Source organism: Microtus pennsylvanicus, chromosome 9 (genome assembly GCF_037038515.1).
Source record: "Microtus pennsylvanicus isolate mMicPen1 chromosome 9, mMicPen1.hap1, whole genome shotgun sequence".
NCBI lineage: Eukaryota > Metazoa > Chordata > Mammalia > Rodentia > Cricetidae > Microtus > Microtus pennsylvanicus.
The window spans coordinates 7,085,384-7,108,232 of NC_134587.1; the positions used below are offsets into that span (position 1 = coordinate 7,085,384).

General features: G+C 45.0%; 1 protein-coding gene across 11 annotated transcripts in view; it reads right to left on the reverse strand.

Moving 5' to 3' along the window:
* Osbpl6 (oxysterol binding protein like 6) overlaps positions 1-22,849 on the reverse strand; it is a 159,305-nt gene that overhangs the window by 33,364 nt on the left and 103,092 nt on the right. For 3 of the 11 annotated variants that reach the window (XM_075984805.1, XM_075984804.1, XM_075984810.1), the window contains 8 exons: positions 15,011-15,133; positions 12,662-12,715; positions 11,501-11,614; positions 11,223-11,393; positions 8,817-8,949; positions 5,794-5,897; positions 4,747-4,839; positions 1,139-1,213 (listed from right to left, as the gene is read on the reverse strand). In XM_075984805.1, coding sequence (XP_075840920.1) covers positions 1,139-1,213; positions 4,747-4,839; positions 5,794-5,897; positions 8,817-8,949; positions 11,223-11,393; positions 11,501-11,614; positions 12,662-12,715; positions 15,011-15,133 — 867 coding nt within the window. The remainder of the gene's footprint in view (positions 1-1,138; positions 1,214-4,746; positions 4,840-5,793; positions 5,898-8,816; positions 8,950-11,222; positions 11,394-11,500; positions 11,615-12,661; positions 12,716-15,010; positions 15,134-22,849) is intronic. The other 8 variants (XM_075984813.1, XM_075984808.1, XM_075984806.1 and 5 more) reach the window with 4 other exon arrangements.

The window sequence follows — 22,849 nt, forward strand, 5'->3', positions numbered from 1 at the left end:
CAGGAATGACTTGGTTCAAATATTTGTAAATCTATCAACGTAGGCGTCTATTCCCTAATTAATTCCAAATCACTGGTTGTTTCAATAAGCAAAAGTAATTCTATCCCGTGGTCTGGCTGAGCACTTACGTATCCCTCCCGAGCTGACCACGAAGTAGAAAACCAACAGCCCCCACACCAGGAGCTACTCTGCCGGGCAATCAAAACCTTCTCATGAGTATTCTTAGCAATTCCAATCTGCAAATATAGCCTAATTTTTGTAAGAATAAAATTGTAATTAACTCAGAAAATATTGAACAGATAAAAACTAGCATACATGCTTACTACGAACTCGGGAATCTCTTATTTTTAAAAGTGAACAAGGTCTTGGGATGAATTAATATTATGATTGACTTTTATCTGGCACATGATTCTGTGGGGAGCTGTTCTGCTTCCTACTCTCTGGGGGATGGTCAGGATTCTTTACCCTATTGACCTAGGTCCTGCCATCCTTTCGTTTGCCTCTTAGGGGAACAGCCCTCTACACATGGATTAGACGCCATCTAACTCTGTGCGTGTTTTAACAACAGTCCTCTACACACGGACTAGACGCCATATAACTCTGTGCGTGTTTTAACAACAGCCCTCTACACACGGATTAGACGCCATCTAACTCTATGTGTTTTAAATTTCCATACTATATTTCCAGTTTCCAGGTCAATATTCTTTCTAGAAAGCGATTTCCCTTGCTATGTCTACTTCGGATTCATGAAGAGGTGACATGAAAATCCATATTCTCTTATCCCCTCGCTTCTTTCTCACATCCTTCAAAAAAAAAAGGTAGCAAAAGTTCTGGCGATCAGTATGGAAAAATAAATAAATAAACCATCTCAGGGCCCCATATCCAGTTTGTCAAAATTAGTTAACCTTAGTTTCCATCCTTTCTTCCAACAACAGGAGAGGAAGAGGATTATGAGCTAGCTCTCCCTTTGCCAAAACAAGCACCCATGTCCAATGGCTGCCATGCAAGGCGAGCCAGAGAGCATTGGAAAGTAACGTCAGCTGGGCAGGCCACAGGTGATGCTCAACACACGGGTGGCACCGCCCCCACAAAGTCACCCTTGCACAAAGGTCCTCGTTTGAGATCGAAAGCCACTCACTGTGGTAGCCACTGCTGCCGCTAGCCTCTGCCGGCGCCGAATTGTGTTGAACTGGCCCTTCGCAGGTGGCCCTTCCTGACAGTGAACGGGAGAAGAAAAGGGGGTAAAAACATGGGGTGGGGATGAAGAGGGTGGGATTTATGGGGGGGATGAAAGATAGTCAGACAAAGAAAAAGGGAAGTTTTAACTGTAATTGACTTTTCTTTAAAAAAAAATTAGCATTGGAACAGGTCAAAGGGACATGCATGCCACAAGGAATGTTCTTTATTCTCACTGCAGACCCCTCAAACATTGTGAATCCACCTCCTGAGTATCATCCCTGCCCCCCAAAAGATGGAGCACTATGAATTAGCACATTAATGAGGAGCCTGTGATTCTAAGGCAAAATGAACGCGCACACCGCTTTTGAAACATGGGATGACACACTGTATGAAGTCAACAGGCATCCAAACGGTAGTGAAGAAAACAGGCAAACTCAGGGGAAAGTAATTATATAAAATGTAATGGCAAAAAGAATGCATTCAGGGAAAAGAATAAGGGAAGAGAAACAGGATTCTTCAACCCCTTACTCAACCTCCTACCGAAAAGACTGCTGGCAGGGACTCCGTATTAGCATGAGTGCTGGGATCTTCAGCTTGAAGAGTTTCCCAAGGTGGAAGCCAGGCATACTGGATTGGGGTTTGGGGCAGCTAGGGAGCCTTTAAGTGCCTCAGTGTGTGGGGCCAACTTACTCTATTAATAACACAGGGCCACAGAACTTCTCTTCTATAGCACTTCTGACTAAATACTGTTATTGAGATTTTTTATGAGAACCAGAAAATCAGAAGTTTTGGGAGTCCTGGATGCCTATTTTCTTAAAAGATGCTCCCCACAGAAACTTCGAGACAAATGCTTACTTTGTGAGTTACACAGCAGATTTTTGAAAACAACAATTCAATGGTATCTAGCTCAGATATGACCAAACAGGTCTAACATTTAACTTTTATCTTCAAGAAAGGTGAGCCATCTATCCTACCGAGAATAAGCTACTATCCAATGTCCAGGGTGACATGCTTCATTTTCTACTTTCTGCCGTCAACAACAACAACAAAAAATAACCTATCTTAGAATTCTTTCAAGATGACAATGATTAGAATGATGGATGTGAAGTTCGATGATACAGTATCAACACGAATAATGATCACCACCCAACTACCACCGCCACACAGCCCAGCTTCCTTCACAGTCGGCTCACGACCTAAGTTACAAACAACAGAAAGGGAGCTATCATGGCCCAAGGATGTCTCCTTGGCTGCAATAATGGTCGTCTCGGAAAGTGAGATGATTATCACACAAATACTTGGCATCATCAGATGGAATTCTCAAAATCAAAAAGCTTTGGGAATAGGAAGGAAAAACCAGCAAGGGCAAAAGAAAAAGGGAGCCGGCATCTTAAGTAAATGTTATGTCTTTCTGTAGGCAAAAGACAGCGGAGTAAAGCTGTTTTTGCCTATGACAGACATTGCTGGGTGAACAGATTCAGCCCCAAAGGGTGTGCATGTTGAAGGGGCTCTGGTCCTCTTCTGCTTACACAGAAACTCCTGCCAGCTCTTGGGAGACCTGTTGCCTTAGGCAAGCAGAAATCGTTGTCTGTGTGTGTGTGTGTGTGTGTGTGTGTGTGTGTGTGTGTGTGGTGGGGGGTGATACCAAACCCTGAGGTACTTCAGTCAAATGATACACACTTTAAGTCCAATTGGAAGGAAATGGTCTCTAGGGTGATTAATAGCTTCCTGTCATCCAAAGTCTATGTTTCTACTGAAAACTACATTCTTTCCTCTTGGGCAGGCAAAGGGAGCGTGGGGATGAGGTGATCTCAGATGCCTCTTCTAAATCAGAATCCTAAGGTTATCTGGGGCACTCCTTGGTCAGGCAAAGCAAGACAGCATCAGTGAAAAATTCCAAGTCTCTCAAAGATCTGCCTGCTTTTGCACTGATTTCTTCCACTCAAACAATCCTGATGAGTTCTCGGCACATTTATTAACCAGAACTATATTCTGTTTCCTCCAGGGGGAAACATAGATCAACTGGGCTTGTGGTGGGAATCCTGACCCCACAGACAGCCAGGGGCATTGTGCTCAGACTTGCTGAGAGCTGGTCCACTCAAGACAATGGCCGGGAAGGGAATCTGCTCAGTGGTTTGCGTCATGAAACCTGATTAGAATAGTATCTATCCCAAGCGGGCATGTACTTTGGGTTTTAGCATTCTTCAATTCTTTTATTTAAAGAAAGGGTTCTTCCAGTTGCAAAAATGACTCTATTCTCTTAGACATGAGAACATAAAGACCGAAAACAAACACAACTTATAAACTCAAAACAAACGACAATGTTGCAAGTTCCCTGTGAGATCATTTGGCCCATTTCCCCTTTAGCAGGAATTTTATGAAGAGAATGGAAAACACATAAAGTATGTTCTTCCAAGGAACACGCAGAATTCCATTCATGGGCTGCAGATATTTGAAATAGAAATGTTACTGCGTAGTGCTTGTGAAAATTTATTATGAATTCCATCAAATTAGAAAGCATGCCAGCAGTTTGTTATTGACACATGCGGAGTGACAATACAAAGAATGTTGTTAAATCAGCCTGCATTAGAGGAGAATTACGTTTGTTAATTACTCAGAAGAAATGGAAGAACATTGAACAGGAGTTACTTTCACCTTTGTGTTAGGATCTAAATTCACAGATAAATTTTTTTAAAAAAATCTGAAGTCTAATTTTAACTGTGCAGGTAAGCAATCATCTTACACAGCTAAGGTAAGAATAGTAGAGATTTTTGTCAAGATTTGAAAGTAGTATCATTTAGACATAAGGGGTTTTGGGCATTGATCATATTCTGTATCACTGAAATGCAAAGAGGATCAAATCTGAAAATTTACAACTATTTATTGCAATTAAAATTTTTACTTCAAATAAATTTATCATGAGCTATGGAGATTTTAGTTCCAATTTTAGAGTGATCATTGTAGGCCAGATATGATCTACCTTTGTAATTACAGAATTTCAGAGTTGAGACAGAATTCAGTAATCAGTAAATTATTTCAATAACCTGAGCAGGAGCAAATAGAGTCCAGAAAGTTGAACAGAAATACATAAATTATGAGGCCAGAGAATCATATCAGCCACGCTGACCCCCACTGTGCTGGCTTTTAACCTACAGCACCCCTATACAAGGCCTTGATAAACTATGGACAGGGTTCACCCATGAAAGAGCCCTCTAACGCTGACTACATAAATGAGCCCACACTACGGTCCGCTGACTTTCCAGTTTTGATTTTCAAGTGGCTTTCTGTCTGGGTTTTAATGCTTCAAAGGCTGTGACTGAGGATGGAAATCCAATCATGTGGCCAAGTTGGATCATCTTTACTTTTCAAGGTTTTTGGACTTAGGTCCAACTAACTAAAACGAGTAATTCCATGTTTAGATGACACCAACTCCGCAGAGCACACGCTTTAAAGTGGGTAAGCTATTCCTTCAACCTCACGCCCAGGGGCTGATCTGGAATGGATACAGATGTAACGCTTTAACAGTGAATGAAAGCAAAAAGGAAAAGGATAAACAAAAGGCTGTACCTGCAGTTGGATTTTTGTATCTTTGCTGACACTTTTTGTTCTCCAGCGTCTGGTGACCCGCTTGTCTTTCTTTGAAATATCTACACAGTTAGCCTACGTTACACAAATAGTTAAAAGCAACAGAGGGTTATTAAGTTCACACACACATGATAATGCACACACATAGAGCCCAGAAAGTTAGTAAGGAATCATTAGAACCCTAAAACAAGCCAGCCAAAGAAGAAAGACGTTAATACTAGAGCCAAAGACCTCTCTACAACTGACTTGTGAAAGTTATATTTCTAGTGAGCAAAAATGAAAACCAGATTGGAGATTGTGAGTATCTTTTCTACACTAAAAGATGCTCATACTTCCAAAAGTTCTAGAACTTAAACTTCAAAGCCATCATTGTACATGGGGGAGTGATACAAATATGTATGTCCACAATAGACTATAGTACATTTACGGGTAAAACACTGATAAAATTCAGCTAGGCGGTGGCGCACTCTTTTAATCCCAGCACTTGGGAGGCAGAGGCAGGTGGATCTCTGTGAGTTTGAGGCCAGCCTGGTCTACAAGAGCTAGTTCCAGGACAGGAACCAAAACTACAGAGAAACCTTGTCTTCAAAAAACAAACAAACGAAATTGATAAAACTCTTCCTAATTAATACAAGAACACCAAACTTCAAAAGTATCATGAAGAACTCCAGAGGGGCTGGAGCCATGGCTCGGCAGTTGTTCTTATAGAGGACACAGGTTTGATTCTCAGCACCCGCACAGCAGCTCACAACCATCTATTATTACTCCGGTCCTAGGGGATGTTCAGGACTCCATAGCCACTGCACACATACGGCGCACAGATATGCATGTAGATAAACACAGATACACATTAACTAAAGAAAGAAAATGACTGCAGAATATAAACCATAGATTGACGTTATTATAAATATTGCAATGTTCATCTGAGTTAGTTCTTCCCTTTTGAGTGCCACCTCGCAAAGTCACAGGACAGTTCAGGAAGGGCTTAAGTTGGGATCTTAGACCTTGTTACCGGGCAGTCACGTTTACCTGCATGTCAGTGAAGTTCGGGGCTGACTGAGTCCTCTGAAGTATCTCCAGGTTTTGCAGGAGCTTGCTAAGTTCCACAAGGTTTGACTGACAGTGTGCAAGATCTAGGAAAGACAAAAATGTCAGAACTGGGTAGAAATGGTGGAGATAATATGAAAGGGGTTCAGTCCACACTGTGGTAGGTACGATGCGGTCGACGGGTGGGCAGATCTGTATTTATATAATGGTGATGCAGGTAACCCAAAGGATACCTTGCTCGGGGTCAGACCATGGGAGCCACTGGCGGTGAGAGAGTTCCAAACCCATTCTTACCACCTGCGTCTGTGAATGTCGATGGTTTTAACCTGTCAAGCTGTGTGTGACCGCTTTCCTGTCTCCACAGTTTGTCTCATGGACACTCCAGAGGCTTCAGTCGTCTTGTGGTTTTATTCCTAGGGGCTGTCTACTTGTTCCTCTAAAATGGTTTGCAAGTTGGCTGTGTGGAATTTGGGTGGGGCCAAAGTCAAATTCAGTAAAAACAGAACAGAGTAAAAATCAGTTAAACACATCTGTTCTTCAGCTCACTGATAATGTGGCAATAAAAGATTCCTTTAAAAATCTATTGTAGATTCTTACTAATTTGAATTTCATCACTACAGAAAAAAATATGTTCCAAGAGCCAAGTAATTTTCCCATATATTGGTGGCCTGGATTCATATAAGTCCAGAAGAGTCAATCCCCTTTACTGTTAGGATTATAAATCGGACACACAATGGGTTCCATAAAATGCTATGTCTTCAAATTCAAACAATGAAATAAATACGAAATGTTCCCTTTTTGAACTGAAATCCATCTCAGGAGTCAGCTTGCTCCACGGCAAATGGTCGGTATAGATTTTTTTTTTTAAGTACAGCAAGAGATTAGGGGAGGGGGGAGTGTTCATGGTTTCATGGTTTGAGAGCAGACTTACAAGCGAGACTCCACCCTGTCCCCACAAGGTTTAGATGATTGACAGAAAAGTTTTAGCCAATACGAAAGGTGGAGGAGGGCAAAGAGGTTGGGAAGAACACCTGTCCAAAGGCACACAACAGGACATATGTAAATACATCCATGTTAAGAGCAAAGCAAAACAAAACATAACAAAAAAGAAAAACAAACAAAAAAACCAGTTGCTTGAGTCTACAGAAGGCGACCAGGTTGCAGGGGTAGGTAGGGCCAGAATGCTGAATGCACTGGCTGCTAAATGCTGAGACAGGATTTTGGAGTAACACCCTAGAGCCAGTGAAGAGCCCCACGAGGGAGTCTGCACAGTTATTTTAAGGTCTACCAGGCTTGAGTGGGCACTGTGTGACGAACAAAGCACCGACCTTGGGATTAGTGAACTGTGTGCTGGCTGCCATCCCAACCTCCCCACCGAGGCAGCTCTAGAATCTGGGGCAAATGTCTGGACCATTACAAATTGCATTTTCCTCATCCACAGAGTGCAGAAAGCGAACAGTACCTATGCCTCATGGCTGGATGCAACAGAATATTAGCTGCTAAGTATTGGCATAGTGCCTGCAAACAGGCTCAAAGGTGATGATTTCCCATGAGCCTTTGAGAAGGATGACTAACTGAGCAGGAGACTAGGTAAGGTAAGGCAGTCAGGAGGCTGTGTGACTACCAGGGAGGAGAAGAATGGCTGGTCGGGGTCCCGAAGATAAGGATGGATGTCAGATAAAGGTTGGTAAGGATAAGGACAAGACTTTGAACTGGCTGTGTGAACGGGGGGGGGGGGGGGAGTGAGCTGGGTGCAACAATCACTGACGTACGGGACCCAGGTGTCGACACAGCCCCTGGGGGAAACCCATGAGGCGGGTAGGGCACATTCCTTTCAGAGGCATGCTTTGCAGTGAGGAGGTCTGAGTTTGAATCCTGGGTCCTCTTTTGCAGCTACAGGGGCCGGGCTGAGATGAGGGAGCATCTTGAAGACGATCCTCAGCACAGGGGAAGCTGGGCAGTCTCCAAACACTGCAGGAATCTACAGGGCTGGCTGAAACTGCTCCGCCTCCTCCCACAACTGGAAGTTGTGAGTGGTGAATACGTCCCGGGAAATACTTTAACGAGATGTCATATGGACATGATTATGAATCTAAAACTTCTTTTAAATCATAATTTAACATGTGGACTAAGTTTGGGAGTTTGGTGTCTCAGAGAGTTGAAAAAATGCATATTTGGAGTTATTACGCTGATAGAGTTTTTTAAAAAATGGTGAGGGTACCAGGAGGATTGACAGATTGTCCATGTTTTCCTTTGTCAGTGAAAAAAAATCAAAAAGTTACATAACACCTGTTCTTATTATAATTTCATAAATAAACAAAATTAATATTAAGTTAAATTAAGTCAGTTGAATCTTACTAAACTCTCTCTGCATTGCCCTTTTATTTTTTGTCAGTTTTGTGGGTCGAATGAAACTGTTTCGGATGGAAATGGTCTGTGGATAAAGCATGGGGCAATGGGTTCCGCTGAGGAAAGAGAAAGCTGTTAAACAGCCCAGGATGGAGTGGACAGGTCAGAAGACCCCAAGGCCTGTCCATGTAACCCCACTTCCAGGTAAGTCCGGACATGCAACCCTGGACCCTATGGTTTCCATCTGTGCTGACAGGGAACAGAACTGTTCCGTGGGCACTACGACAGCAGAGAAGGGGGTATGGAAGGGACCTAGGGAGGAGGCAGCGTGGAGTCCAGGACTAATGGGGGAGCTCTTCAGGCCCTGAGGGACAGGTCAAGGCAAGGTCAAAAAGGAGCTGGTAAAGAGATGGAAAAAGTGGAAGAGTGTGGAAGCCAAGGCAGGAGAGAAACTCAGACCCACTTCTGAGGAGCTGGGAGAACCGGCAGGAAGTAAGCCTGGGTCACAGAACAGAGAAAGATCTAGAAGGTATAAGACTAAGAAAAAGGAAAGGCCAGGTCACTCGGGGAGGTGAGGCTGGAGGCTGCGTTGTTTTGATTTCCACCAGCTTTGGGCTTGGGGGCTCACTCTGAGAGCTGCCAAGGCATGAACTAACCTTCCGCACACCTATCCATCTCTTCGGAGTCCTGCAGCCAGGCCGCCACTTTACTCTGCCCCGTTGTGCAGGTCGCAGGGAGGCTGTTACTGCATGGTAGAGGGGACTGCCATGGAAAACTGTTGGGCTGCATCTACACGCAAAGAGATGAAGGGCACGGTTTACACACGTGAAGGCTGAGTTCATGCACGCTAACAACACTCCTTCTGCTAGCTCCCTCATCCGATGAAGAAAACAGTGTTCAAAGAAATCGTGACCCATCCTCACGAGGTGGCTAGAACTTACTCAGAAAGCTGTATCTGATACAGACTGTAGGGTCCTCACTACAGTCTCCGGGACGCATGGCTAGAGGCCTCTCCTTCCCAGATCCTCCCTGTACCCTAGTGTGTGATTCCTAAGCTCACTACCCACCAGCAAGCAGCCTTAGGATGCTCTGAAAACATTCTGAAGACTATATAAAAGGCCTTCTTGCCAAGTTGTCTATAGCTGATAGCTTTCTCATGAAAAGGATTTTTGTGTGAACTACAGCTGAACAAAATATGCAGATACTAAGGTGTACAGTTAACAGCCACATAAACAGAGATTTGCTTCCCAAGAAAGGATATGGCTTTAAAGCTGCATTTGACTCGGATACTCACTGGCAACTGATTCGGCCTCTCCTGAATGATTAAGAAATAAATAATGCACACAGCCAGCAAACCCAGTCTTATTTATTACCTACACAGGGTCACAAACCAATTAACACGCAGGAGTCTCATAATTCGATATGTGGAAAGCAGGGAAAGGGACAAAGGCTCTTTACTGCATTTTGATAAATGTAATGGAAATCACCCAGGGAATCTGAGCTCGGAGCCACGCCACTTGCAACGGGAGAAACGGGCCTTTTGTGGGAAGCAGAGCTGGAGAGTGTTCTTATTCCCGAGTGAACAGTGAGGGGAGGGATTTGGTTTCAGTCCCCCAATCTCAGATATCACCCAAGTTATTTAATAAATAAGACAAGGGCCAGAAAGAATACATCTTTTATCAACGCTTTGTGCCAAAGATACCAGCCGAAACTGGAAAAACCTAAGAATTAAAAATTAACGTTTTCTTTTTAAAGACCTGTTTGGGATACAGTTCTCATTAAGTTGGGACTAACCCAGATTCATCCCACTCTGTGATGAAAATGCAGGCGGCCCAGAGAAACACAGCGACTATCTTGGATACCTCTGAGATCCCAAACCCCAATCCCCCTGGCTTGTGACTTGTTCTTCGTATTCCCAAAACTGGTTAGTGTTTCAGCCAACCTCATTCCTAGGAGAAAGGCCATCCGACAGTCTTTATCAGGAGTGCAACTACAGGGAAGTCATAGATCGGGTTGCCTTGTGAAATATAATAGTGGTTTTAACTTATACACTAGTATTTTCCATCAAATAACAAAAGCCAAGCATGGTAGATGCCACTAAGTTTGATAGGTTAGGTCTGGTGTTTCTCAGTGAAGTTCTCCAATGCTATGTAGGAAGGAAACTATATAATCTAGGTATTATGGAGACTCCTGTGGAAGCAAAGAGAGAAGGCAGACAATCCACTGAAACGTTTTTGAACCCAATCAGCTTCTCTGACCTCAGTTTGGGGTACCAAGCATAAAGCCACAACACCCCTGTGCAATGCAACCCAAGGGCCGATCAAACACAGAAGCAGTTGCTTCCCAGCCTGTTGCTGTAACCTTGACTTTCAGACAAGAAATACCTCCAGCATTTCGGCAACACAGGCTGTGAATCTTAACACAACCCAAGGAACCACAGACTCTCTTGTCTGTGTTTAACGACAGGAGGTAGTGACTTTGGAAACAGCTGTGTGGCCACATCCCAGGATGGCTATGTCACTTGTACGCATGCAAACACAGCCTCTGTGACAGATTAGAGAGGAAGGACTGTCATATGCATAACATACTCGCTCACTGAAACGCCACCAATACCACGGGACCTCTCCAGCTGACCTGCATTAACTCCGGGAGCCGGGTGAGGGGGTACCGAGCCGAGCCGCCTCTCTCTGGGTGATGTATACATTGTAGCTCAAAGCACCGAGCTTCGCCTTCAGAACTTCGGGGTCTCTTTATTACTACCCAAGAATTCCCAGCTGTTGTCTAAATAAATGTTTGCTCTACCTCCCAAGATTCCTAAAAAAAGCCACACACACATGAGGTGTGTGGTCCACTTATGATAAAGGAAAAATAACTGGAAACGCTTGGTGATTCATGCGTCTGGCTCATTTTGTGATTAACTCTAGCGCTGATGTCACTTGTCTCCTGGGTGTCAGCTTACAAAATCAAACTTCTCTTCGGGTGTTTTCAAGGACACACGGCGACGTGTGTGTACACATTTCTAAGCGGTTTCCAGGCTGACTTCTCGCAGCACGACGTCATACCTTTCCATCCACAACAGAAACGTTAGCAGCCGGGGAGGACTCGGCTGTCGAAGCTGCGGGGAAGATGTGGAAACTGGCATCTCTTGGCGATCGCACAATCTCGTTCTGACGGTACAGGCGGTGATGACGCAGTTTGGAGACCCAAGCATCAAACCAGTCCTGGGATTTCACCTGGAACAGGAAGCAAGGAAAGACAGCTGTGGAAACCGACTCCTGGATGCCACGGGCGAGGGCAAACCGCATCCCCCGCTAATGCCGAAGGCCGAAGACAATTTCACCTTCAGATGATAGATGTGCTCCTCCGTGTCAAGGTCTATTCTCCGAGCTTTCTTTTTGATTGACATGACAGACAGCCCAACATCAATGCTCCCATGGACCTTCCCCTTTTGGATCTGAAATCAAAAGACTAGTGAATTATGGAAGGATATCTGGGCTAGTGTGTCTCTGTTCTGAACTGAGGGGAGCCCAAGGAAAATCTTAACTCACTTATGGGGGTGACTACATTCTTTTTAATGATGAGAAAGTGGCCAAGGTCTGAGGGCAGTTGGGCTGTCGTGATCACACCGATTTCAGCATGCAGAGCTACTCCTCTTCCTCTGTTTTGGGCACAACTAGTAATGTCAGCGCTCCGTGATTCCAGATCGCTTAGCTTCTAGCTCCTCTAAAAGGCAACACCAATGAGTCCCAAAATAATCGAAGTCAACTTTTGAACCGTGACCCAGAACACCCATGAATCAGCCGGATGGCAGCTGCTAGCATAGAGTTGGGCAGCTGAGATCAGAGATCAGGGAACATCTGCCCTCCTCTTCTGACTGTCCCCAGCTGACCAAGGACATAGCCGGTTCCATGGCAGAGGGGCAGACAAAACTAATTCTAAGCCCTTAGTTTATTGCCCTACACCACACGGTAGGAGGGAAGGAAGAAACTCGGAGAGTCTCGTGCAAAGTACTTCTCAGCTATTAAGCAGAAGCAGTCTGGAGTAATCTTAATGATTTGGAGTTCTCAAGACAAGAAGGTGAATGAACACAGGTTAAGTACAAAAGATTTTTTTTAAAAGAACTTTGACAAGAACAAGGAGGGCTATACATTTCAAAAAGCAAAGAACATGGAATTCATTTCAAAGTGTAAAGAAAAAATAGTTTCTGAATATCCTCTCTAGGAGAGAAAGGGTGATATTATTAGTGTGTTACTTTTAGGCTTAAACTTCTGTTTAAAAAAACAGTTAAATATCCATGCGCTAGTTTGAGGGTTTTGTGCCATCTTGAGTATAAGCAAAAAGCACACCTGCTCTAGAACCCGCAGGGTGGGCAGCTTGTTACAGGCACAGACACGCAGGAAGCTGGTGACTATGGCACAGAGCTTGCCCAGTCACAAGTGTTTACTCACTTCAAGCGGGAATTCTAACTGGACCTGCAAATCGTGTCCTTGGAGCTACTTACGTCGAGTGGAGCCTTTGAGTACTTCAACAGTCCATTGTCCAGGACAAAAAAGCGCTGCAAGAACCAAACAGCCCTAGTTACTGTTTGCACTCGGAATTACACAAATATTCACAAGCCCAGGTCCCAGGGGCTTGGCATTCAGCTGCTAACGTGTTTGATGACTCTGCTACATGGATTCAGTGCATCTGGCCACAGTCAGAGGTCAGTGGGTCTGCGTTCTAGTCAAATGGCTTCACGCTAGGGATGGGGTCTCCTCTCCATGGTCTGTCTTCACCGGGGGAGGTCTAGGGACCTGCAGCTGAGACTTCATAAATGAACTGCTTAGAACATTATAAAAATAAGGAAAAAATAACCTGGAGAGATTATGGCAATTCTGTAAAGATTTCTATACTATTCTGCAGGGAAGGAGCTAAATTCTGGATTTCCCCCTGGATACTATGGAAACTTTCTAAAAATTCTCATGGCTCTTACAGGAGCCATTACACCATATCCACTACTAATAAATTGCCTTACAAGGCTTAAGTGACCTTGGCAATTTGCATGTATTTTCTCCTTGGCAATCTGCTTCTATATTAGTAAAAGAGATTAAATATTATTTCCAAGATACCTTAAGAATAAGGGCTCCACCTCTAGCTGGTAGCTGATGGTTACAAGGGCAGGAGGATCACGTTTTCCTTGGGGATGCGGCTATTGGTCCACTGCTCATGTCCCAGCCAACAGCCCCAGGGAATATACATGAGCAATACTAAGAGGATCCGATGAAACAGACATATATTAAATATATTAAGATAAAAAGGAAGCTGGTCGGTGGTGGTGCACACCTTTAACCCCAGCACTCGGGAGGCAGAGGCAGGCGGATCTCTGTGAGTTCAAGGTCAGCCTGGTCTACAAGAGCTAGTTCCAGGACAGGCTCCAAAGCTACAGAGAAAACAAAACAAACAAACAAAAAACAAAAGTAAGAGGATGTGTTGAGGTACTCTGGTGGGGGGGGTGTGCTGGGATGCTCTGTGGGCAACTGTCTGCCCTGAGGTCTGCTGACTACAGACGGAGTGAGTTTGCCATTTTTAAGTTGCAAACACTGAAGAACTGTTGGCTGGTTTCCTTTCCGTGGGCCATTCAGTAAAAGTGGAACAGCTCTCGCGAGCCAGCCGCCCTGTCTGTGGGCCCTCTTCCAGCTCCACACATGTAGGAAACCCCTCTGTGGCTGGAATTTATTCTGCTGGAACATTTCCATGGGACGCATGAACTCATAGCTGCTGAGACAGCGGAACATCAGGTCCCCAAAGTCACCCTGCCTAGAACTCACAAAGGGCCACTGCCATCCCTGTGTTTGGGATTCTTGAAAACAGGTGCCTGCCAGAATAAAAAAGTGCCACATTAAACAAACAGTTCAGTTGCCTATAACTGGGGCATTCAGAGGGGCTGGCGCCTAATCAATGCTTAGCGGTATTAGGGAGAGGAGGAAAAGCACTGTGGGGTGGGGGTGCTCTCTCGTCTTTATGCAAATATCCAGACACACAGTCCAGAAAGAATCCAAAAAGATGGCAGTCCGCAGCCATTCCAGTCAGAATGCCAAATGGAACCTAGCAATTCATTTTTTTAAAATGGGGGTTTTGGCCTGTTTTTTTACTAATTTTAAGTTTCTGTTAAAGAAGTTTAGCCAGGAATAACTTAAGAAAAGTCACAGGAAAGCACCAAGTAAGGCTACATGCGAGGAGACAGACAGGCAGCTGCAGGTCTACAAGGAATCACTGGCTCACCAAAATTCAAGTTAGAAGACTAGAGAAGGGAGGAGGGAAGTCCTTGGTGTTGGGGTAACATTATGGGCTGGAGGGAGAGTTTCTGACAAGGGAAAGCTGTATTCGATGAAAGCCCCTTTGGCTGGCTTTCATCCTACTCTGGAGACAGGTTGGGGCGGCGTTTCTCTGTCTATTTCTTTAAGGAAGTTGCAATCCATAACCTCTGTGCTTGGAGCCAGCAGGTGGCCGTTACTCAAGCGTTTGGTTAGCAAACCCATCTACTCTGAGATGAAGTTTAGCAGCAAAGCTGGCGAGTGTATGAAGCTGCTTTTGCCGTGAGAGTCCCCAAGGGGAAGGGATTCTATGGAGGAACGGAAGAGAGCCTTCTCCTCAGTGACACAGAATTTGTTTTCTTTTCTCCTCCTCTCCTGGCCCTCCCTTGATTCTTCCCGCTTCCCCTTCTCTCCTTCCTGGGCTTTTGTTTGCTGGTTTTTGTTTGTCTTCGAGACACTGTTTCAAACTCAAAAGCTCCAGTGACCTTTGCTTCCCACCTAGTAATGAGTCAGAGCTCTATGATGATGCTCTCAGCTTCAATCCGATCAGGAGTTACCTTGTGCCAGCCCTTTAAAGGCCATTTTCTTTTCTTCAGCATAAACCCCTCGTGCCTGTCTGGTTTCTGGACATTGGTTTGGCCTATTTTCAGTCCTTCTATAATTTCCCAGCTGTCAGCTTCCTGAGAGAAAAGGAAAACAAATCACTCGTGTTTCGTGCTTAATGAGACACATTTAAGGAGAGTCCTAGGCAGAAAGTCGCCTTTGATGCCGCCCTCGACTCAGCAACAGGATGAGTGACATTCTGGTGCTAATTGCAGTATCAAAACAAGTCACGCACTTTCAAATGAAGCTCCCATGAGTTTCCCAGGTAGACCTGGAGGCAGGCAGACTCCAGAAGAGGGGCACTGGGAACACTGTTTGCTTGGAAGCGGAAAGGAATTTTGATTTCCTACACTCAGAGCATTTAAAATGCATTTCCCCCCTGATGATCCTGGGCCCCAGAGGGGTTTTAAAGTTAGACATCTGATGATAAATGTTCATTCAGTGTGCAAACCAGGCTTTCTGTGAGGGAATGGAGAGGTTGCTGGGGTCCAGTGTGGAACAACCTGCTGGTACACCTATGCAGTGCTGTGGTCCTCTTTCTCCCTACTGCAGCCCTGTGCATCAAAGTGTGCACCAAAGCTTCACCCAACAGCGCATACCGAGAAGTACAGGCTTCCCAAGAGGCATGTTTCCCCGGGAGCCCAGGGAGAGCACAGCTCCACGGCTAAGACCCTGGGTCCTAGATCGCTGGTAAAGCCTGTGCTTAGCGTACACAGAGGCCCTGGGCTCAGTCTCTCCAACAGCAAGAATAAGACCCAAGAATAAACAAATTTTTAAAAAGCATCTTGGTTCTAGAGTCTCACTCTTCCTGCTAGATAACAGATTAAATCAATTTCTTCCTTCATTAGACATGTTTTGTTCATATATGTTAGGAATATTTCCTAACAGAGCCTCTCGGCCAGGAAAAAGAACTCCAGTCAAACCAGATTAGACCAAATCAAAAATGCCCATGCTTAATGAATGCCACACTCTAGGGTGGCCGGGCATGGGGGGGCGGGCAGAGGGAGAGCACACGCAAAACCCGAAACCACATGTTCCTTCTCTGGGCAGCCACCTAAATACCCTGTGGGAGTGGTCCTGACCCTCCCCTGGGGACGGGTCAGTGTTTGGCATGCTGAGAGTTGGAGTCTGGACCAATGCAACTCCCAAGCCAGGGGCTGGGGTGACACTCCCAACTTAATATTACAATATACGGTACTTTTTTTAAAAAAGCGTTATCAGCATTTATAGATCAGACAATTGTTTTTTACAACTTGAAAAATCCAAATTTGCTCCTAGCTTATAAACTCTTGGTGACACTGAGCTTCTTAAGTGCTGGTCTTCAGTTTGCTGTGGTGGCCGCCACTCCACTCCTCTTGGCAAGCCTACTTGATTCTTATGACATTCTAGGTCTGAAAACCCCACAACCAAGTAATTGCCATAGGTCCATATGCTCTAGGTTAGTGGTTCTCAACCTGTGGGTCGCAACCCCTTTGGGGTTCACATATCAGATATCCTGTATATCAGATATTTACATTATGACTTACAATAGTAGCAAAATTATGGTTATAAAGTAGCAATGATAATAACTTTATGGTTGGTGGTCACCCCAACATGAAGAACCGTATTAAAGGGTCACAGCGTCAGAATGTTGAGAACCACTGGGCTAAGTGAGCACAGCCTAGCAACATTCTTACCATGCCCGATTCTAGAGTTTTGGCATGGCACCCAGAACTACCATCGGTACTTTTAACAGAGAAAGGTTTCTCAATTCCCTCACAAAACTGCGCTCAGAGAAAAAAAACCTCTCATCTCATCTCAACTCTGCATGCAGCCTCAGCTTCAGGGAGTGGCTATGCTAGTAAGGGCAGGCCTTTGGTAGTGGCCCACCCTCAGCTGAGTGGGTCGCTGCACTCTGAAAAGACTGTCACTTAGATCCATACGGAAGGAGAATGGGTTAGAGCACTGTATTTCAGGATAGACCAAACCTGCAACTAGGAGTCTCACAGTCTCAGGAAAGGAGGTCCCATTGTCGGGCACAGATACGGCACACGGCATGGGTGAAGAGGGCTGTGTTCACCATCTCTTTCTCCCCGTCCTCATGCTAGAGGCTGCTTGCTTTGGGGCCAAGTCTAAGCTATGCCAAACCAAAATATGCAACATCCAGGGTGGAATTTTCTCCAAACTTTTGTCAGGAGATAAAAACACAGAGACGGTCCTGTCTCTCTGAAAAGCCTAAAACCAGCACCGAGCCCGCATCCTTCCTAAACCCAAGCCCACAGCTGCCTCTCCCCACCTCAGGAAAGACCCGAAAGGTATTGTTGTTTCCCCACATCCACAGAGGTCTCTGAGGAATGAGCTACACATGGTGACCTGTGGGTGTCTAGCTGGCGACATTGTGCGTTCTTCCCGCGATGTGCAACACCTCAAGATGTGGGTTCTGCTTGAAGACAATTCTAATTCTGCCAGAAACTGTGGTTGATCTGGGGTGCATGGGGTGGCGCACTCCTTTAATCCCAGCACTCAGGCAGAGGCTGGCGGATCTCTGTGAGTTCAAGGCCACCTGGGGCCCCATAGAGAGACCCTGTCTCAAAACAATGTAACAAAAGATACTGCAATTGACTGTTCCTTAGATACAAATGTTTCTGATGAGGCAGCAGTAGGCTGTGTAGAATGCCCTGGTTGTTGGCTGTCACAAGCACAGGTGGCACTGTCCCATGACCCCAGGGGCCACATGGAGGCTCCCGAGTCCTCTTTCTTTATACTGGGCTGCAACTCAAGAATAGAACCCTATTTATGAACAGCGTGAAGACCAAGGAAAGCAGTCAGTCCTGATGGAAACCATCAAGGACTTCTGGCTTCCTGTTCCCATCGGAATAGTGGCGTTCCATAAAAATTAAGTAATTAAGAACAACTTCCCATGTGCATAAATATCTTCCCTGGACTTCTGTCCTTAGTAATGTGTGAGCTGTATTTAAAGACATTTCTCTCTACATCCTATAGAAAAGGGTACTGACCCCTCCCTTGCCCCCTTCTCTCTCTCTCTCCATCTGATGGAGAATCTCTACATGACATAAAAAGGAAGCATTTAGTAGCAAGTACAATTTTCCCCCTTACTAATTGAAGTCAGGTGTAACACAAACTCATCTTTTTGTAGCTACCGTTACCATTACCGTTCCTTTTGGGGAGAGCCAAACGGGAGAGTGGGAAACAGGTAAAACAACAGATCAAAAATTAGCCTATTTCCTGAGTGAAACCCTGTACTCCGAACCAGCAGTGCCTTCTCTGTGAGCTCAATGTTCCCGAAACAGAAAAGACTCGTAATCCAGCACTAACAATTAGATAAGTTGTCATGCTGACAAAGAGGCAAAGGATAAAAGCAGGGCAAGCAACAACCCCACCTATTTCAATTATAAATGCGGACGGAAGATAAGGTTACAAATAAAATATGTAGGAAAGGAAACAACCCATTTCTACACAGGACAGAACCTTCAGCATTCTGTTTTCCACAATGCCAACGTTGCTCTTTCTCACTTAGTGAATTAGGTGTATGCCATAAGAAAATTAAAATACTTTTCTAAAAATCAAATAGTGTATTTTTCCTAAAATTTCAGTTATTATTTATTTTCAGCTAGAGTCTCCACTCCTCCTAAGTCTACATAAAACAAAAATAGAACCAAGAGCCCCAGATGATCATGTCAGTCCTGACCAACCTCAGGACTCCTAATTGCTGAGCCATCTCCCCAGCCCCCTCCTACATTATAGTTTAATAATTCCTTTATAGTCTAACAATTCTTCCCTTTCCATAGACTGGAGGTCTACTCTTGATGTGATGGGATAAATTTTGTAGTTTGCAATGCCTTCAAAGTATAAAAAGTACAAGATAGTCTACGGGTGGTGTGGGGAGAGGCAAAAATGTCTCAAGAGCTGAAAACAAAGAATTTAATAAATCCTGAGCCAGAGCAATGCCTTGTCCAAAGCGCTCCTACCAACCAGTATCCAGGAAGCCTGTGTTCTCAGGAGGCTCTGAAGTGGGGAGATGCACTGGTACCCTAAGTGTGTACAGCAGCTCTTAGGAGCCCCCAGACTTGTCCACGTGTACTAACACATGAACAAACAGAAAAGGTCTGTTAGTTCCATAGTAAGATTTAAATGGGGAGCGCAGAAGCCACGGGGGTAGCGAATGCTCTTGGTACCCCTAGCAGGACCTGCCTTTGGTCAGCAGACCCCAGCGGCTGTGCATTGGCAAGCCGCAGGGAGTGGGTTAGACCTTTATGCGGGAATTATATGGAGACGAGGAAATCAATAAAACTTTAATGATCTGGAGGCTGGTTGCAAGAACGCATGGCACAAAGCAGGTGTTCAGTGGATGCCGCTGCTCCATGGCCCACGCGTGTTCTTTCTCACCTTCTCACTAGCTAGAGGACAGACACCGCAGAGAGAGATGATGATGATGTTTACCAAGTACGTGGTCTCTACAGACTGATCAAATGGAAGTCTATCCTTCTTACTTTTAAGTTAATTTTTTAAACATGTTTTTATTTTTAACTGTGTGTGCGCGCAAGCATGGGTGTACAACTACACACACGTGTGTGCATGCCACTTAGCTGCAGGTGTCCACAGAAGTCCGAAGTGGGCAACTGATCCCCTAGAGCTGGAATTACAGGCAATTATCAGCTGCCAGATATGGGCGCCGAGAAGCAAACTTGGTCTTCCGTGAGAGCACAAAGCTATCTCTCCAGCCCTCTCTGAATTATTTTTATAGTTTCATAATTCTTTTCCTCTACCCCTGTCTGACAGAATAAACTTTGTAGCTTGTAACATCTTCACAGTATAAAACATACAAGTGTGCATATCCGTAACACCAGGGCATACAAGTGTGCATATCCGTAACACAAGGGCAGTGTGCATATCCATAACACTAGGGCATCCAAGTGTGCATATCCGAAACACTAGGGCATACAAGTGTGCATATCTGTAACACTAGGGCAGTGTGAATATCCGTAATAATAGGACATACAAGTGTGCATATCCATAACACTAGGGCATCCAAGTGTGCATATCCGAAACACTAGGGCATACAAGTGTGCATATCCGTAACATTAGGGCATCCAAGTGTGCATATCCGTAACACAAGGGCAGTGTGGACATCCGTAACACTAGGGCATCCAAGTGTGCATATCCGTAACACAAGGGCAGTGTGCATATCTGTAACACTAGGGCATACAAGTGTGCATATCTGTAACACTAGGGCATACAAGTGTGCATATCCGTAACACTAGGGCAAACAAGTGTGCATATCCGTAACACTAGGGCATACAAGTGTGCATATCCGTAACACTAGGGCATCCAAGTGTGCATATCTGTAACACTAGGGCAGTGTGCATATCTGTAACACTAGGGCATACAAGTGTGCATATCCGTAACAATAGGGCATACAAGTGTGCATATCCGTAACACTAGGGCAGTGTGCATATCTGTAACACTAGGGCATACAAGTGTGCATATCCGTAACACTAGGGCATACAAGTGTGCATATCCGTAACACTAGGGCAGTGTGCATATCTGTAACACTAGGGCATACAAGTGTGCATATCCGTAACACTAGGGCATACAAGTGTGCATATCCGTAACACTAGGGCAGTGTGCATATCTGTAACACTAGGGCATACAAGTGTGCATATCCGTAACACTAGGGCATCCAAGTGTGCATATCCGTAACACTAGAGCAGTGTGCATATCCATAACATTAGGGCAGTGTGCATATCTGTAACACTAGGGCATACAAGTGTGCCTATCTGTAACACTAGGGCATACAAGTGTGCATATCCGTAACACTAGGGCAGTGTGCATATCTGTAACACTAGGGCATACAAGTGTGCATATCCGTAACACTAGGGCATACAAGTGTGCATATCCGTAACACTAGGGCATACAAGTGTACATATCCGTAACACTAGGGCATCCAAGTGTACATATCCGTAACATTAGGGCAGTGTGCATATCCGTAACACTAGGGCAGTGTGCATATCTGTAACACTAGGGCATACAAGTGTGCATATCCGTAACAATAGGGAATCCAAGTGTGCATATCCGTAACACTAGGGCAGTGTGCATATCTGTAACACTAGGACATACAAGTGTGCATATCCGTAACAATAGGGCATCCAAGTGTGCATATCCGTAACACTAGGGCATACAAGTGTGCATATCCGTAACATTAGGGCATACAAGTGTGCCTATCCGTAACATTAGGACATACAAGTGTGCATATCCGTAACACTAGGGCATACAAGTGTGCATATCCATAACACTAGGGCATACAAGTATGCATATCCGTAACAATAGGGCATCCAAGTGTGCATATCTGTAACACCAGGGCATACAAGTGTGCATATCCGTAACACTAGGGCAGTGTGCATATCTGTAACACTAGGGCATACAAGTGTGCATATCCGTAACACTAGGACATACAAGTGTGCATATCCGTAACACTAGGGCATACAAGTGTGCATATCCGTAACACTAGGACATACAAGTGTGCATATCCGTAACACTAGGGCATACAAGTGTGCATATCCGTAACACTAGGGCATACAAGTGTGCATATCCGTAACACTAGGGCATACAAGTGTGCATATCCGTAACAATAGGACATACAAGTGTGCATATCCATAACACTAGGGCATACAAGTGTGCATATCCGTAACACTAGGGCATACAAGTGTGCATATCCGTAACACTGGGGCATACAAGTGTGCATATCCGTAACACTGGGGCAGTGTGCATATCCATAACACTAGGGCATCCAAGTGTGCATATCCGTAACACTGGGGCATACAAGTGTGCATATCCGTAACACTAGGGCAGTGCAGTAGCGTGCTCTTTTCTCAGTACTCTAAGCTCTGTACAGGAAGCAAAGCAGCAGGATCAGCTGTACAAGTTTATAAGTAACCATCTTGAGGAAATAAATCTTATTTTATGGGAACCTGCCATTTGCATATACTCTCTTTTCAGAGTTTTCCCATTAGGGAACCTGTTCATTGGCCGGGTTAGCATCACATGGGCGGGGATGAGGGGTGGAGTGTCCATCTTCCCAAATCTGAGGGAGGACGGGCAGAAGAGGAAGGAACTCTGGCTCCCATGATACAGAGAGAGGCTTACATCTGTACTGTTCTCCCCAGAGTCACTGCTGGAAGGCAGACACTGGAGGGAGGCCACACAGTGTGGGATGGTCCTTGGTGTAGGCACCGCTGGCCCTCGCAGGGAGGTAGAGATGGACAGTACGGGTTACAGAACTGGACAAATCTAGTTTGTATTTCACTCCCCTACTTAACGTTTTCGTCTTAGGAGAAACGGCTAAGCCTGAGTTTCCGGATTCATGGAACGTAATGAATATGCACATGTCAAGGAGCTGCTTATAAAAACTGTATCAAACGTGATAATGTATTGAAGTGCTTCGTGTAGTACCGAGTATGCAGTAGGTGGGCAATATTGATAGATGCTGCGATTGCTGGGCTGACGATCCCCCCCCCCCGGTTAATTAATCATAGAATTATTCGCTTATCTGTCCAGGAGGAAATAACCGTGCTTTTCTTTATTTCTTCCCTTAATATGCTTTCAGACCTTCACATATAACCCTGGAAACTCAAGGGAAATAGAGTTCTTACTATTCCCCCCTCATCCAAGGCAGAAAACATCCCTGCACGGGAAGCAGAAGAAGTGGCAAAGGAGCCCTATTGTTAGCTACTTTAAGAGAGTCAGGCGTCAACGTTATTCACAGCTCATTTGGCCCCAGAGCGGGTGGGTACTGA